The sequence below is a fragment of the Python bivittatus genome, unplaced genomic scaffold (genome assembly GCF_059951505.1).
Source record: "Python bivittatus isolate LINGU-HERP-01145 unplaced genomic scaffold, Pbiv_v1 ctg000980_np1212, whole genome shotgun sequence".
NCBI classification, from domain to species: domain Eukaryota; kingdom Metazoa; phylum Chordata; class Lepidosauria; order Squamata; family Pythonidae; genus Python; species Python bivittatus.
The window spans coordinates 60,372,145-60,391,275 of NW_028277125.1; the positions used below are offsets into that span (position 1 = coordinate 60,372,145).

Sequence of the window (19,131 nt, forward strand, 5' to 3'; positions counted from 1 at the left end):
TGGCTTTGAGGAGAGCACCCACCAGAGGGTTCATATTCTCTTTACAAAATAATGAATGCGGAGAATGGTTGGATACAAACACCTTCCTATTGCACCTTAGAATGCTATTCAGTGCTACAACCTTAGATAGATATGGTTATGAAGATTCTCAGTCACCCAGGTGGAATCGTCTGCAGGTTGAGTCATGGCAACTGGACTTCTTTTCTTTTTGGTTAGAGACGTTTCGCTACTTGTCCTTCTTCAGTCTAAAAAGTTGGTTGGGGGACCCCATTAAGTCTTCCAGTCTTGCCTATAGAAAATCTGTAACATCCTTGCTTGGCTATCTCCTTTTAATCTGCCAGATTCATTCATCTATTGTAGGCAGGCTTTCTTGGGTTTTATGCCCTGTTAGCAGAATTGCTTTTTTAACACATTAAGTGCCCCTCTGAATAATCAATTCTCCTAGCATCCAACTTCAGTTATTTGTACTGGGTATTTACCAATTAAACATTTGCTACTTAACTCTCCAAATATCCCAGAAGTTTGTGCAATTTTTTTATATTTCAATTTTATTATGAAGTGGGTTCTAGGAATTGTCACTGAACTTTTAGGTGATTGTATTATACTGACAGCACCCAGTCAACCTTGGCTGACCTCAAGAAGCTAAACAGAGTCAGACTTGGTTAGTACTTGTATGGGAAACCACTAGAAAATCCCAGAACCTGTAGGTTAGACTAGGGAATAAAAAAAATTGACACAAAATAAGTCAATAGTAACTACTGCCATATTTGTTGTAAAACAACCTACATGGAAATGTCCATGAAGTGACCAGGAGTTAAGCTCAACTATAACCAAGTTTCCTAACTAGTGGTTGGGTGCTCAATACTAAGCTGGGAAGCTTTAGGCTGTCCAACAGTCATCCCTTAGCTAAAATTTTGCCTTCTCATTATCTGGATGGGATATTGGCACTGTACTAGGATATATGCTTTCCATATTTTAATTTTCATATTCTTAGTGGTGCTACTTATAAATGTCTAGAGGATTTTTACTTCTGTATTCATTTTACTATTTTCCAAAGAAATTTATCCCAAACACTATTCATTTTGACAGAGAAAAAATTAAATATTAGCATGAGATGTGAATTATTTAAAAAAAAACCCTTCTTTATATGCAGGAATATAAGTTATTACAATCTAATTCTCAAAGTTAGATAAGAACAAAAATACAAGGAGAAAAAGTAAAACAATTGGCTTCATATCACTGGAAACAGATCCACAGGCTCTATGTGCCTCAAGAAGCTTTATAGTTTAACACAGAGATTGATCTTGTCAGCCAAAGAGTCATTAAACCTAAAGTTATAATCACTCTTGTGATCCCATACAGTATGCAAACACAGACTGGAAGTAGAGAATATTTTGAACAAGCGATAACCAAGGACAAGATTCTTTGATATAGCTTTACATTTGAGTTGATCAGGCTATTTACTGCAGACTATTTTAAACAAGTGTTGTAGCAAGGTATAATTTTTTAAGACTCTATCCTGAGGACAGGATGAGCTATGAATGACGGTAATCCTTAAAAGGTTTTGTTTGTCATCTATGTTCAGTCGATTTTTATCTGGCCATTTCCCAGTCCCCTACCCCCTTATATTCCTTTCTAGGAGACTTGGATTTAAATCTACTGATCACCCCAGATAATCAGTTTCCATACAACATTCCCAGTAAACAGCTCTTCAGCCTGTTCACCTTTGCTCAAAGATAAGCACTGACAAAGACAACTTTATCTTGTATTTTCAAGATCTGAATTCTCAGAGCTTTAGACTTCTTCTCAACACAAGAGAGAAAAGAAAGATGATCAGAGTTTACAAGGCCAGGAAAGCTGCTCCGTAGAGTACATGGTAAAGGAAGGAGAGAAAAAAAAAACCCAGAGCAAAATGGAATAATGATACAACAGATCTGAGTGTTTCTCAGGATCAAATTATATATTACATTAAATTATGTAATTTACACATGGACCTCTTTTCTTCTCCTTTAAATCCATTTTAAGGACTCTGTCTTGATTGGGACCACCACAAACAGTGAGGTAACTTCCCACTGAATTGTTTTCTTCTTAATATTTATCTTTGGGATTTTATTTTTCTAAAAAAAAAAAAGAGAGAGTGGCATACTACATAATGTAACTAGTAGCTCATCTGTTGCCATTCTACTACTTTCAATGACACAAGAACGTCAGTTTTGAGGCTTACTCTCCAAATAATACAGATTTTAAACTGAGTAAACAACCCTGTTGTTAGAAAAACTAACAACACAGGGAACTTAAATAGCATCAAAACTTCAGTTATATATGCACCAAAAGTCTTCCTATTTCTAAAGAAGAGTAAATAGGAAATATCTCTATTTCTCAAGAGTGTAAGTTCTGCTTTCTTCCAAAACTTAAATAAGGATTTATTACTAAAATGTATTCAACATTTTAGTACAAGCGATGCTGTCATGGTTCTTTTCCAGTGCCTGGTGACTGTGAGGGTCTGGATAGAGGAGAACACACTGCAAATCTACCTTAGCAAGGCTGAGTGGCTTTCAGGTTTTGGCCCCCAGGATCTGGTAGTTTTTCATCTAACTCTTGATGGGGTTGGCAGTCCCCCAGAAAAAGTTGATGTGCAATCTGGGGGACCCCCCTGGACTTATGGCTCATGCTCAAAAGAGCAAGTGATAGCTGTGGACAGGGGGCCTTTGCATGGCTTCATCTTGTGTGCCAGTTGTGCCCATTCCTAGACCAGGAGGTCTGCTCACTCTCACTCATGCCATAGTCACTTCCTGACTGGATTACTGCAATGTGCTCGACATGGGACTGCCCTTGAAGAATACTTGGTAGCTTCAGCTGATCCAAAATGCAGCGACACATGCAGTTTTGGGCACTCTAAAATTCACACATGTGCCATTAGTACTATAACACTAGCTGCACTAGTTTCCAGCATGCTTTCAGGGCAATTCAAAATGCTGGTTATCAACTCTAAAGCCTGCATGGCACAGGGTCAGGTTATTTGCAGGACTCCCTATGTCTGAGAGTTTTTACCTCTCCCACCAGATCCAAAAAGGTGGGCATGCTCCAGGTCCCCTCCATTAAACAGTGTCATCTTGCAGGACCAAGGAGACTTGCCTCTCTATTGCAGTGCCCGGCTTACAGAAGAGTGCCCCCTTGAGATTAAGACCTGATTTTCCCCCTGGTCATTAGGATCAGGATGTTAAAGGAGCCCAACATGTCTGTTTGTACTGTGAGTTTGTTATATGTTGTCTTGATTTTCTTATGTACTGGATTATTCTTAATCTGTGTTTGGTTATGGGCATTTATTTATTTATTTATTTATTTATTTAGTAAACTGGTTGTTAACTGATCAGTTATGTATTTAAGATTATGCAATTAAGTAAGGTAAAACTAGACATGTCACAAAGATTCCCTATATTCTCCAAGGCTACTCATATGCAAAAAGCAAAAATCCATCTGGAATTCAGTGGGGAAAACAGCAGTAGAAACTTGACTGCAAGAAGTGAAAAGCAAGTAGAAAAAGCGTAAATACATCCTACCCTGTGTAGTTCCTCTACTCCCAATCTCCTTTTCAGTTAGCTAGAAAAAAGCCACCAGGGAAATGCTACATATAGCAACATGTAATTTCTTACTCTGGACCTTTGCTTGCTTCATATTAGCACCTCTTAACTTATTTATTACAACATTTATACTTCTCACAACTCAAGGTGATTCAAGGTTTCATTTCAATTATTCTTGCCAATCAACTTAGTAAGGTTTTTAGCCAAGTTGACAACACTTCTAGAAAGCACTTACTTATTGTCTAGATGAAATCCAAGTATATTTTATCTAATTCAATACTTTCTTTTTCCTTTCATCTACTGATTTACACCAGGTAAGAAAATCAATCAAAATAACCAAACCTGTACTTTGTGAACACATGCTATTTAGTTCCTACATTGTTCTCCAATGCACCCAATTTAAGGAGCACTCCACCTGCATCAGGCAGATCGGTTGCATTAATCTTTTTCCGATTCCCTATCTATTTTTAAATGCTGTCTAGCCAGATCAATTGTTACAATCATATTATTTATTGTGGCTTCATCAGCAACACACTTAATTATCAAATCCAATACAGAATCTATCAAAGACATTTTTGCTACATGGAGGAATCCAAATCCAAGATATCCGTCACAGATTATCAAGAAAATAACATCAGCATAAAGAGAGGAAGGTGGAGAAATCATGCAATTAAACCAAGAATACACAATTATCTATTAATCGTATAATGCCAATCCAATTGATCATAAAGATTAGCAAGAGCTTTCCATATGCCTGATATGCACTGAGACGAGGCTTGTCGGCTTAATCTCTTTGTAAAAGCACACAATATACAGTGTGGAACTCCAATCAGTTTTAAAATAAACATAATGAAGTCAGTGGTGTACGCTAGTTCTAGACGATAATGCAGCTTCTCCTACTGCCTAAAGCTTGTTTATTTGCAATTTATGTATACAATTATTAGGGACAAATTTGTTAATTCACGGGTGGGAATGGGTGGAGTTTTTGATATTTATTTATACATCACATTTTTATAGCCGCCCATCTCACCCAGAGCAACTCTGGGCGGCATACAACAATTAAAATAAAATAACAGTATTATTATTTAAAATAATATAATAACAGAATAAAATCATATCAAAGTAAAATAATAAAATAAAAATAAATAAAAATAAAATAACGTGGTTAAACGTGGCTTAGCATTCAGACTTACTTTCAAGCGTGTATATTAATTATAGAATCTATTTTATATAAAGTAGGATATCCCATTTAGTTGTATTTTCAGACAATATGTTTTGTTGTTCTTATATAAAAAATAAATACTTTATTTCTAAAAAAATTGACAGAATATGCCAAAGCGCATAGGCTGGAATGGAGTTCACTCCCATATTAGCCCATCTTTTCTTAGAACAGGCTTTTCCTTTGTCTTCTACACTCTTCTGTGCTTTCTCCATCCACTCCTATCCACAAACGGGAATCAACATGGTGCAAGGGTCTGGCTGCAGCCTCCTTTTCCCCATCTTCTGGTGTACTCCAGTGAGTATTATTGAACTACAACTTGCGGCATCTCTCAACCATAAAATATTAACCAATCCAGGTACACAAATCAATGGTTCTGTACCTGGTGGTTCATATGGTTTTGATGATATAATGGTCTACATAAAAGAAATGATTGGGAACCACAGGTACAAATGTAATTATCCCAAGAAATTTTCCCAAGAAAAAGTTGAATTGTTGTTAAATACAGGATGTCCTTCTTTGCATGTTAGTTTGCAGAGCACAACATTTCCTTTACAAGGCTCATCTTGTATGCCAGTTGTGCCTGTTCCTAGATTGGGTCTTCAGACAGTTTACTCATGCCTTGGTTACATCTTGATTGGATTACTGTAATGCACTCCACGAAGACCACTCGGAAGCTACAGCTGGTCCAGAGTGCAGCAGGGGCAGCCATAATGGGCATGTTGTTTATGCATGTGCAGGTGTCCCTGTTGTTTTGTGAGCTGCCCTGATTGCCAGTTGGCTTCTAGGTGCATTCAAGGTGCTAGTTATCACCTATAGCCCGAATGGCATAGAGCCTGCTTACTTGAGGGACTGCCTGTCTACATATATCTCTGCCTGTCTGGGGTGATCAACAAGAGTGGGCACGTTAATTAAGCAGTGTCATCTTTGGTGATGACTCCTGTCTGTAGAATGACATCCTCCCCAAGATTTGTACAGATCCCACCCTTTCGATTTCTGCAAACTGCTTAAGATCTGGTGTTTTCCAGGTCTTAGGCTAGGATGGCAGTTGAGCCCTTTGGTGGTTGGTGGTTTTTTTTTTTTTGCTATTTGGCTTTATGGGGTTATGTCTCTTGTCAGTTATCTTCCTCCCCCACTTCCCCCACGATGTACGTTGGTTTTGTTTTTCAATTTTTATCTGTAAGTTGCCCAGGGTCACTAGGGAGTCAGGTGGCCTTGAAATTGAAATGATAATAAATACCTTTTCATGTATTTCCTGAGTAGATTGAGCATCACAGAATGCAACAGTAGCCAAGTCCTTCAAAATAGGCATCTCCACTGTACAATCCCTTCCATCTAGTAAAGCCACCAATGGACGAGGATGCAAAGGGCCATTCATTATTTGTGGACGTATACCTGGAACCAAATGAGCATAAATGTTAAAATAGTACTAGTGGACTCACCTAAACAATAAACTTCATCTGAACCTGTACTAATGTGCTTTGGCTTTATAATGGTAAACTGATGCTGCTTAATGCAAGTATTTATAGCTTATTGTCCAATGATTTAATTAGAATTTTAATTCATACTTTATAGCACACAGAGAAGTAAGCCCCAATGAGATCGATAAAGCTTACCCCTGGAAAATTATGTATAGAATTCTAGCTTTAGGATGGTTATGAGGACTTTCACTAATTAGGTTCCCATTTGGAACCAGCTGGGTTAGTTTCAACAAAGATGGCACAAGCATTCCTAGATCATGCACTGGAGCCTCACATCTACCTCTCTGCATGCAGAGGAATAACCTGTGCTAGTGGATACAAAGTGGAAGGACTGTGTTCTTAAATTAGAACACAGATTATGTTCTGGCTTGGAAGATGGTTCTATCAAGTAATTAACCTTTGGCACTAATATTAGAGAGTGCCAGAACCACTTTCAAGCAAAGAATAAAGATATAGACCACCAACTGGTTGTCTCACTGGTTCCAAGTTACTTTGGGTAGAATCAATTGTTCCCTGAAGCCAACATACTATCTATTCAATGTAAAAATTCCCAATTTTAGAAGAGGCCAGCAATACTTTACCCACAGCAGTTCTATTTGGGATATATAGGAAAAGTCAATATTGCAAGAGAGTTTGCTGTTACATTAGAACACGTCCTCCTAAGATGTGTATGCTATAAAGATATACAACACTCTCTCATCAACCTAATTTTAAGATCTTCTCACTGTTACCAAGATTTGTAATCTACTCTTTTGTTGCCAGTTCAGATATACATAAAGATGGCAAATGTTTGTGTATCCGCCTGTTCAATTAGAAAAGAAAAACCTATTGCTGCCATTTGATGGCCACAAGGAAGTTTCCCTAATTTCTTTTAACTGTGTATCTGAACTTAATTTGTGTTGTGATTTTTGATTTAAAGTTGTTTTATGCTAATCAAGTAGAGTGTGCATGTGTATGATCTGGTCACTGATCAAAATCAGGTGATATTGATATAGATTGCAATGATGTTGTTACCTAGACCATTTTCTAATTTTATATGCTAAGCCAAAGTCAGGGCATAGACACGCATGGGCACTGTTTCCTGAAGCTTTTAGTACAAACATTTTTGTAATGCTTGCCATATAGGAAATGTTCATTTGTGAATAAGTTATATGTTGCCTGATCTTTTTTATTTGTACTGAACCATTTTAACTTATGGGGTTCTTTCTGTATTTATTGTGTTTGTGTTAGTCACCCAGAATTATGTATTTCAGATGGAGCCCTTTAATTTTTTAAATAAATAAATATGTTGAAATAGTGAGTGAGGCATCAAAACTACTACTACAACAGCAATAAACAAACCCTAGTGGATGGGTATCTGCACAGGGCTTCCTTAAATACTCATTGGAACACAGGTGAATTTCTCTTGGCTGAATATTGTATCTTGGAGATTAACATTTCTCAACCTAATGTCTTCTATTTGTATTAGGACTATAATTCCCTACTGGGGTGAGCAATTCAACAGTGAAATCTGTTACTGAGGGAGATGGTGACTTTCCCTTCAGAGGATCTGTTGAGGATGCTTTAATTTGGAATCTTGCCTAAATGGCCCCTTCTAGGTCTATCCATTCATTTCTAGCCACTGGCAACTGTAACCAGAAATTTTGGAAGTTCCAAATATCTGTAGACCATGAGGTTGAAATATCTGAAGTGTTCCATAGACTGATATGAAGATGAATCTTCAAAACTCACTTCTAAGCGTGGACACAAAAGTAGCAAAAACTATTTTGGTAAGTTCTCTCTGGCATGCTTTTCTCACAAAGAAACTAGTAGTACCTGATTGGATTTTAAAGACTCAAGGCCACTGTTCAATCACAAGAAATACCACTGAGTACTTCAAAATAGTTTCTAAGGCCTGCAAGAAATAATTAATTACTTTGAACTACTTCCTTGTTAAGGCAGGAACATTCTAGATTATTACAAATGTGTCCCTTAAGATTATTGCTTTGATATAATTTATTGCTCAGCACCGGAAACTGAGAGACAATGAAAACATTTGTGGAATACAATCCATGGTCATAGGGAAGGACCGGAGCTATGACATTTAATCATACAGGACAAAATCAAGAAAAAAATCTATTTTAATCTCCTCTATTGTTAAACCAAATTGCTACATTTATCAGTATATATACTTGTCTTTTCTGCTGTCTATATTACTGACCAAGTGTGACCCTCTTGGGCTCACACTTGATGGACTACAATTTCCACCTTTCCTCACCAATGGCCATATTAGCTAGGGAAGATGGGAATACTAATAACTGCAAGGCTACACATTACCCTGTGTTAGACAGAGATGTAAACATTCATAGATCGATTCATGAAAGGGCCTGAAGAGAGAAGGAAAGGAAGAGATGTACTGTAGTTAGAGATAAAACAGCATAATGCCTCCAGAACCTTCCATGGCCTTCATCAGGCTCCCTGCCCAACCTGACTTAATATTTTAAATATTCTTTTAATTTTTTTTTTTTGAAGGGTCATCTTTATAAGTATGACCATGGGCTCACACAGCCTCATGTTTTGGGCATAAAAATGCAAGCCAGGGTTGTTTGAAGAAAGAAAGAGCAAAAGAAAGAAAAGTTAAAATAGGATAGTAGATAGTACCCTGGGAGTGGGGAGTTGTGCAACGTTAAGCAACTTTTTCAGTCTGCATTCTGTAAATGGATTTTGTGACTGGCCACATCTCTCATGGCAGCCCTTTTTGTGAAGACACCCAAAACATGCTCCCCCCCCCCAATTTAAATGCATCCAGCAGCTCACAAATATTGCCTATGCCAATGCTATGACTAAAGTTATTAGTGGGATACTCCCAGCATCATACTATAAGGTGGTTAGAGAAGTCAGTTTGGTGTAGTAGTTAAGGCACCAGGCTAGAAATCAGGAGGCTGTGAGTTCTAGTCCCGCCTTAGGCATGAAGCTACCTTGGGCCAGGTGCTCTCTCTCAGCCCTAGGAGGCAATGGCAAACTACTTCTGAAAAACCTTGTGAAGAAGGGAACCACAAGCAGGTTCTTCTGTTTGTTCAGGCAGTTGATTCTAGTTGGGGAAGCCAGACCTGCAAACAGGTTGGTGCCAAGCCATGTAGGGGTTTATATGTAATAACTCTTGAACTCTGAATTACACCCAAAGCTAATGGGGAGCTATTGCAAAACCTGTATGGCTGTAATGGGTTTATGGTGGGGGTCCATGGTGGCAAGAGACAACCAAGACCAGAACTGCTGCATTCTTGATCAACGGAAGCTTTCAAGTGGTCTTCAAATGTTACTCACTGTACGTTGCAGAAGTCCACACAATTAGTGATAATGACTTATGTTGCTGTTGTGAGGCCTTCCTGCTCCAGGTAGGACCATAACTGGCACACCAAAACTGAATTTGGGCACACCCACCCACCCATCCAATCACAACTACTACTGCCCACGAAGCAATACCCATGAGTCCAGGAGGGTCCCCAAGTCACAGACCTGCTCTTTCAGGGCCAGGGCCACCCTCCCAATGACAATTCTGAAGCTGTCAGAAAACCCTGATGTACAAATAGTAACTCCATCTTGTCTCAAAGGTAGTGAGGGCAGCATGTTATTGAGGGTTTGGATAATAGTAGAGATTGCAGAATAAAAGCTATAGGCAACAGAGAACTGGTACATGGAGTGTTATGTTCTCATTGTAAAGAAGATACGAATTCTAATTATATTTTAATTCATATTGTTTCAGATTTTGACAACTGCTTTGCTGCTGCCTACTTTGCATGGTGCCGTTATTTTTTATATTATTTGATTTTATTGTATATGTTTTAACTGTATTGTATTGTAAATCTCCCAGAGAGCTTTGGCTTTTGGATGGTTTAAAAATGTTTAATTAAAAAAGATGATTCAGAAATACTTTATCAGAAAAATGAAATTTAACTCTTGCCTATATATTTAATGGAACTGCCCCCAAAGTAACTGTAGTTTAAAGAAAAAGCTAAATAAAATATTTGAAATTGGATACCTTCCTCCTACGCTTTTGTATTTCTGTTTACTACAAAATAATGCATCTCCCTGCATTTCATCTATGGTACGCATGGCAGCCTGCTGAGAAGATTTGGGTAGGAGAAAGAAACTGGCTCTAAGCAGATCACCACAACTAAAAGAGGAAAATACATAAAACCAAATGATTTGCAATCTGGAGCTGAATTGCTGTTTTGTCCAGATTAACCCTATTCTGGTTTAACAAAGCATTCCAGCTGTACACTAGACTGTAGTGTGTAGTCCACAAGATTGAGAATATCATTTAATGACAGCCTTGTGGTGTTACTATCACAACGAAAATGGAGAAGGAAATAAGAGAGAAACTGAAGAGAGACTCCCCACCAAGACAATGGCCACTGAAAGTTACTCTTTCCCCATATTCCTCTATAATTTGTAATCAGAGCTTAGTTCCTAACTGAAGCAGGAAACATTTATACCTGACAATGCATTTGGGGGAATAATGCCTAGTTTTTGAAACGCTTTTATGTTCTGATTAAAGAACTGGCTTTGCAAGGCAGGGGAAGCTTGTTAAAACATTTAAGAATAATATCTATCTTTTTGCATTTTTTAATTTACAAATTTAAATTATTATATTTAAATAAATTTAAAATATTTAAACTAGACTATTTAAATGTTTAAATTTAATTGACAATTGGGTGATGCCAATTATTTCAGCTTGTCAGAAACAAAATGTTAGACCTGGAACAATAAAGAACAGGCTGTACTAGTTCAAGAAAAACCACTGACAGATTTGCTGTCTAAAGTCATATGAAAAATATATATCTCCTGGTCAAAATGTATTATTTGAAATGTTTCATCTGCCCCCTCCTCAAGAGCTTTTACATCAACACATACCACATCAAAAAAGAAACTGAGCACATACAACTGTTTTTAAAAAATGAACGAATGGGTCCAAAGATGAAGTATAGCAGGATTCTTCTCTTAGGAGCACTTACCTAACACCGCCCCCCCCGAATGATTTTGGATGTAAGCTTAACCACACTCAAATGAAATGTGGTTTGGCTTCTATGTTCTTAAGACCAGGTAGTAACTTATTGGTGGAAAAGCCTCTCTTTTCTCTGTACCACTACTGATTATATGGCAGAGAGTAAAATATTACTTCTCTAACAATAATCCAAAATTACACTTTGGTCTTGGAAATAGTGAAGGAGCAACAGCATTGTGTGAAGTAAAACCAAAGAGATAGTTTATTGTCTGCATACGCGTAGCTTTTTTATAGAAAGAAAGCAAGGCAGAGAAAGAGCTAGAGGGGTATAAATGTGTGACTGTATTCAGTGGGAACCAGTCATCAATAAAGGTATGTACAATAGAAAAGAAATTGAATCCAGTTTTCTGACCAGAATACCAACAAGGTGATATAGAACTGCTTTAAAAATGAAGGTGGTCTGTTCTTCCTCCAAAGCTTTCCAATATCATGGCAGTTGTCAGAAGCATTGTTCAATAAATATTTTCTGGTGCTTTCAGCTCTCTATGGAGTTGAGCCAATGTTTCAGTGGACAGCTTTTAAGGGAAAGGGTGGGAAAGCAGGGGAAGAGGGTGGTGCGCTTTCTATATGTTCAGAGAACTGGTCCACCCCAACTCACAAGCTGCACAGCTGGTTGCACGGCAGTTCAATATAGAAAGCGCTTTGATTGTTTTTTTTAAAAAAGTACACAAAGCCTGCTTGTCCTCTTTTGCCGTTCCTCCCCACTTGCCACCCACTTGTATCTGAATCCAATGGCACCCCTGCCAAGAGAATGAGGGAGTCCTCTCTGGTAAATGGCAGCCTTTGTGTAGCTGCAAGACGGCTACTATCTCACCGAAACAAAAGGAGAGAAGCCATTTGCCTAATTCTTATTAATCTCACTTGCCTGTGTCACACTGCTTCTTCTTCTCCTTAAAAACACACACAGAGAGACGCTTTTAAACATCTTCTCTGACAGTATATAAAAAGTGAATCAAGGAGCAAGCCAAGCATTTGCACAAATTACTCATTAGCAACAAAAGTCACTGCAGCTCGAAAAGTCAGCAGCACACTTTATTAAGCAAACAGAGAAAAAAAGGAAACGTCCCCTTGCCTTGAAAACCTTACCTCCACAATCGTCTTATTAAAAGCTACACAGGAAATAAAAGGAGGATGAGAACGAGAGGGGAGGGGAAGAGTATAAAATACTACACTAATATTTGGCGTCCGGATTATCTTCTTGACTACGAAGGGGATCTTCAAACAAGCATCCCGCGTCCACCGCCACACAGTTTCAAGACAAATGTCTCTCTGGACAAAGGAGGGAAAAGAGAAGGTTTTTGTCCCACTACAGAAGAATAGTCTGAAATTGCTCCAGGAGTTATAGTTACCTCTGCACAGCTCCAGACTCTCAAACACTCCCTCAAGACTTTGCCACAGCTTTTAACTAATCAAAGTTCTTCTCCAGTGCTTGAATAAATCATGAAAAAGCTGTACCCCCAATAAATCTGACCTTCCATTTGACTTGTATGTGTGGCTCCTGAAAAATATATTTAATCTCTGGCACTAGCTATACACACACACACACACACAAATATATATAAATATTTTTATATATATATTATATATAAAAATAAAAATTAAAAATTAAAAAAGCGAAACGTGTTCTGGTGACACACATACTGCATTTAGATTAGGGGCTTTAGCTGAAATGACACATCCCCAGAGAGACTTTAGAGGGACGGACACCCACACAAGCACACATACATTTTCTCTTCTATTGGTAACACATACATTTTGCTAGGTAACTCCTGCTGTTTGCGTGGCACATTTTGCAAGCAGTCACACAGGGCTGTCTTGACAAGTAAATGTTTTCTAGGAAGTGGGAAGTGATTACCCAGAGTGTTACCCATGCCCATTTGCTGATAACACTGCTGTAATGGGAAGAAGCAATGTTTAGTACTTCTGTATAACATTTAAAAAATAAAAGTTTGATAAGCAACTAAGACCAGTAAAGTTTACATCTAAATGTCATTTTCATATATTGTTGACTCAAAAGTTAAACCTGAAGTGCAGGAGGAAATCTGGGTAAAGCCAGTTTCTCCTGCCCTTTGTGATATCATATAGGCGAGCAACCACATACTTCTAAATACTTTGTCCATATGCTGTATCTTAACAATTTAAATTAATTAAATTAATTGATGATGGACAGAGTCAGACTATACAATAAGGCACAGTATAATTTAAGATGCTGTAGATGCAAGCATTTTTATTTCTCAAAATATGTTTGCAATATCAGGCGGCATAATTATATTTACATTTGGACACAATCCAGATAAAACGGAGCACTTATAGTTATAATAAGTTTCAGCTAGAAATGTCAGCATATTTTAATCTTGGTATTTGAATCAATGAGATCTGAACTAAACAGTAACGACAGCCACAAATAGAGACCGCTCCTCTCTGGATCATGGTGGTGGCACCTTTAGCAATGTATCTATCAGTCTTAGGCAACGCGCTTGAGCAGACAGTGGCTGGACAATCCCAGACATTCTTGGATGACACTGATTATATGGATTCATGTAAGTCCAGCTTAACTCTGAATTAGCACGGAAAATGTTTTGGTCAATGGTAAGTCTTTGCCAGAAGAAGGCTGACAAGAAAGATATGCAAGCACTGCAATTCCCAAGATCCCTGGCAACTTTCAATACTACTGTTCTATTTGGACATGGGGACAAGTGTGTTGCTCATTAAAGTGTTCTTACCAGGTAGTGCGGCTGGGGAGACTACTGCTCTGCCACAGGGAATTTATTGTATCACAGAGTTATATTTTGTTTTCATTCTGATTGTCATCAAATAATGTAATCCAGGTATATGATGATGTTACTTAGTTTGGGGAATTACAGTAGTCCACTGACAGAGAACATGCTTGGCACAGAGAAGGGCCCATGTTCAATCTTGGGGTCTCCTGTTAAGGGGATGAAGTAGTAGATAAAAAGCAAATACTACTGCCTGAGAAATGAGGAATTGCTGTTCATTAGAGCAGATAATATCAAAAGAACACAAATACTTTGGTGTAATGTTCTTTATACTTTTTGGATGGCAGGGTTTACTGGTGAAACACACATTTCTGAAAGGTATGGAAAAGAGCTCTGGTGGAAGTGCTGCAGATATGTAAGTCAGTACATATACTACTAGGTAGACAGTGTGGATAATATTGAGGTACACAGACTAACGGTCTGAGAGTATACTTGTCTTTTATTGAAGTATGGTGAAGCTATGGAGTTGCTGAACCAAAGTTGGAGTCACTAATAAGGGTCAATAAACTGATATTCAAGTCTAGATGCCAATTTGGGTGATGATATTCAACTTGTTTTGCCCAGGTTTGCATTGCAAGGACCAGATTTATAATTTTGGAATACTATTAGATCTGCATTGTCATCGGAAGATCAGTAATTTTCATAGCAATATAACATGTAACAATGTAACACATGTCTGTATGCTAACTGTAATCTATTCTCTCATAACACGCTACTTCAGCAGTAATTTGCAATTAGTTCCAAACATTATGGACACCTCGGGTGTTTCAAACTGACCAATCACAATAAAATAGATGATGTCTCTAGGATTATTTTGGTTATGGACCTAGAATTTTGGAATGTTCCTCTTGGAAAGGTTTATCTAGAACTGTTGGTTATAGCACTGTGTGAAAACCTTTTCATTCAGGCATCATAGATCTTGGTCTTTAACGCTGGAATTATTATTTGTGTTGTTTTTTAATGTTTTAGATAACGTTAATGTTATTTTATTATACATTGTTATCAGCTTTTCTAGGCTGAAGAATAGAGTAATACAAAGTTAACATATACAACAGATTTTAGCTGTCCTCAATACAAATCATGCAAAAAACAGTATTCCTAGAAGTTTGAAGAAGATAAACGGGATGGAAATAGTTACACTGAAGGGCTTAGTGCAACATAAGAGGTATTACTAGAAGAGAACAGTTACAGATGGAAGCCTTTATGCAAATATTACTTCAGAGTAATATTATGTTTCATATATATATATACATATACATAAATGCAAATATATATTTATAATTTTATTAAAGATTTTTTAAAAGGAAGATAAAAACTAATACAAACTAATGTAAAGAAAAAGAAAAAAGAAAGAAATCAAAGAGAAAGCTAAAAATACAAAAAAGAAAAAGAAAAAAGAAAAGAAAAATAGAAAAGAAAGGAAAAAGATACAAAGAAGTAGTTTCTGATCTTCTTTACAGCAGTTAAAAGTACAATGATAAATTTACCTCTTACTCTATGGTTATAACATAACTCTCTTCTTTCTATAATCTATCCTGTCTAATCATCAAACCATAAGTTGTAAGTTCATTTTTCTGTTTTATGCAAAAAGTCTATAAGGGGTTTCCAGTCAGCAATAAACACAGATATTGTCTTTTCTCTGATCAAAGAAGTCAATTTAGCTATCTCAGCAAGTTCCATCATCTTCACCAACCATTCCTCCACTGGGGGTAGTGCCGAATCTTTCAATCTTTGTGCATACAAATCTTGCTGCAGTTATCATATACAAAACAAAGTTCCATGACTTTTTTCCAACTGGTTGTCCAAAAGAAAAATTTCTGGTCTCAATTGTATATTAATCTTTAAAATCCTCTGAATCAGTACTGTGTGTATTGAATGCAAAATTTTCTAGCTTTTTTTACACGTCCACCAAACATGATAAAATGTCCTTTCTTGTTGTTCACATTTCCAACATAAACTTTAACTGCATTTATACATTCTAGACATATATCAACAGTACATCATTTTATAAACATTCTCTTTAAGGTTATAATATAGTATAAATTTCAACCCTTTCAACCACATATTTTCCCACTGTTCCGTCTATATATTATAACCCATTTTATCATACATTCTTTCACTGCTTCTTCTGTTTCAAATTTCAGTAAAAGTTTATACAATTTAGCAATTACATGTTCACCATTTGTACACAATTCTGTTTCAAACTCAGTCTTACAATGTTCAAAACCATAAACTCTTTTTTCTACTTTAAATCTTTCTAATAACTGTAAATATGTAAACCACTGACAGCTACAGTGGAACCTCGGTTCACGAACTTAATTGGTTCCGTGACTCGAGTCGCGACCCGAATTGGTCGCGACCCGAAGCAGATTTTCCCATAAGGTTCAATGTAATTACCGTTAATCTGTTCTGGCGTGGAGGACAGGGAGGCGGCTATTGCTTGGAGGGAGAGTCCCCCTCCCTACGATCACGTGTCAGGGGTGGAAAATGGCCACGGATCACGTGTCAGGGGTGGAAAAAATGGCTGCGGATCACGTGTCAGGGGTGGAAAATGGCCACGGACCACGTGTCAGGGGTGGAAAATGGCCGCGGATCACGTGTCAGGGGTGGAAAAAATGGCTGCGGATCACGTGTCAGGGGCGGAAAAATGGCCATGGACGTGTCAGGGGTGGAAAATGGCCGCGGACCACGTGTCACGGGCGGGAAAATGGCCGCGGACCGTGTCACGGGAGGGAAAATGGCTGCGGATCCTGTTCGTGACCCGATCCAGTGTTCGCAAACGGAGGCAAAATTTTGCGACCGGAGCTGTTTGTGACCCGAACTGGTCGTGAACAGAAGTGTTCGTGACCCAAGGCACCACTGTAAATCCCTGTGCTACCAGTTCTCCTCTTGATTTTATTTTACATTCCCCTTGACAAAACTGTAGTATCTCATGATACGTTAGCCATTTGTGTTTGCCTGTTATTTCTTGTCTATAAAATGCTTCTTGTGCTGAGAGCCACAAAGGTGTTTTCAGGCACAACCTGGGTTTGTATCTATTCCATATTCTCAATATGGCACATCTAACATAATGATTTTTAAAATCCACATTAACCTTGACTTTATTGTATCACAAATATCCATGCCACCCAATCTTAGGTCATGACCTTCTAACTCTAAGAATCTTCTACTTCTCAGCAGCATCCACTCTTTCATCCAAACCAAACAGCAAGCTGCAAAATACAATTTCAAATCAGGTAGACCCAATCCTCCTCTTTCCTCTGCATCTTGTAACACCTTACATTTACTTGTGTTTTTTTTCTCCTGCCACACAAATTTAGATATATCCTTCTGCCACTGTTTAAACGATGCATCAGTTGTCAAAACAGGTACTGCCTGAAGCAAAAACATCATTCTAGGCAAAACATTCATTTTTATCACAGAAATTCTTCCCAGCAGTGACAGCTGTAGTTTCTCCATTTTAACATGTCTTTTTAAAACTTCATTCCATGTCTTAACTTACTTATTTTGAAATAACATACAGTTAATATTTGTCACAGTGATACCCAGAAATTTTATCTTCTTCTCAATCTTAAAACCCATTTTATTCATCAATTCTATTTGATTTTCTATTTTCATATTTTTTCTTAACATCTTTGTCTTCTGTTTATTAATCCTGAAACATGCTAATGTTTTAATTTGTCCATTAATGTTTCAATTCCCTTTAAAGGGTCTTCCAAAACCAAAACCAAATCATCTGCAAAAGCCCTTTATAAGTTTCTTTTTACATCTTTACTCCCACAATCCTCTCATCTTGTCTTATATCTCTATTCAGTATTTCAAGAACTAAAATAAACAAGAGAGGAGACAGTGGGCATCCCTGTCTTGTTTCTTTTTGTATCTCACAAGGTTTTGTTACCTCTCCATTAACAATTATTTGTGCTTTCTGTGAAATAAAACTTTATTAAGCTCTCCAAAATTCCTATCTTCCAAAACCTTGAACAAGAAAGCCCAGTTCAAAGTGTCAAAGGCCTTCTCTGAATCTAAGAAAATCAACGTGGCTTGCTTTTCATTATGTTGCTCCAAATATTCCAAAATGTCCAGCACCTTTCTAACATTATCCAACTGTCTTTTAGGTAAAAACCCACATTGATCCTTATGAATAAATTCTTGCAAAATTATTTTCAGTCTATAGCTAGAATATTTGTGAACAACTTGTAGTCATTATTCAATAATAATGTTGGCCTATAGTTTTTTTGTTAAAGTCAAATCTTGTCCCTTTTTAGGTATTAGTGCTATATTGGCCTCTTTCCAACTCTCCTTCCAGTTTGTCCATCGAAATGGAATCGTTTTCCGCTTTAATCTCTCAGTCAAAAAAGCCTACTCTTTTCTCTTAGGCAAGAGTCTAATAGAAATTTCTTTAAGAACAATTACATCTGTATTATCAATCTTTAGTCTTGTATTAAATGCTGCTACAAAACTTGATCCCTTTTCTTCTTCCTGACAAAGTACACAAAAGCATCCCTTGGAACATTTCTTATTCTTGCAAATCTTGTATTTATTCTATATACTTTTATCAGTTTCTGCCTCTGTATCCTCCTCATCCCAATCCAAAAAATTTGCTAAAGTTTTAATAACTTTTTCTCTAATATCTTCACTAGAATTCTCTGGGATTGCTCTAAATCTCAAACACAATTCCTTCTCTCTCAATGCCAATAGAGCCAGTTTATCTAGTTCTATGTATTGTCGAAGGCTTTCACGGCCGGCATACGATGGCTGGTGTGGATCTTCCGGGCTGTGTGGCCGTATTTTTTTTTTTTAAATATTTTTTTATTTTTACAACAAACACAAAACATACATGGACAAACAAAACCATAAAAGGCATAAAAAAAAAGCATCTTCCATTTTATAGCGTGTGTCAACCAGTTACCAACTCGTTGGTGCCCCTTTCATAATCTTAAATTCTCATATCATCTATTCAAAATATACTTGTATACTTATCAATTAACAATTATTAATCATTCATAGCTAATCTATAAAATCATTTATT

The 19,131-nt window shown here is 37.3% G+C and overlaps 1 protein-coding gene across 4 annotated transcripts in view; it reads right to left on the reverse strand.

Annotated features, from left to right (window-relative positions):
* Window positions 1–19,131, reverse strand: part of CTBP2 (C-terminal binding protein 2) — a 238,947-nt gene that overhangs the window by 29,750 nt on the left and 190,066 nt on the right. For all 4 annotated transcript variants that reach the window (XM_088131983.1, XM_088131980.1, XM_088131981.1 and 1 more), the window contains one exon: window positions 6,041–6,195. In XM_088131983.1, the coding sequence (XP_087988109.1) occupies window positions 6,041–6,178 (138 nt within the window). In that variant the 5' untranslated portion in view covers window positions 6,179–6,195. The remainder of the gene's footprint in view (window positions 1–6,040; window positions 6,196–19,131) is intronic.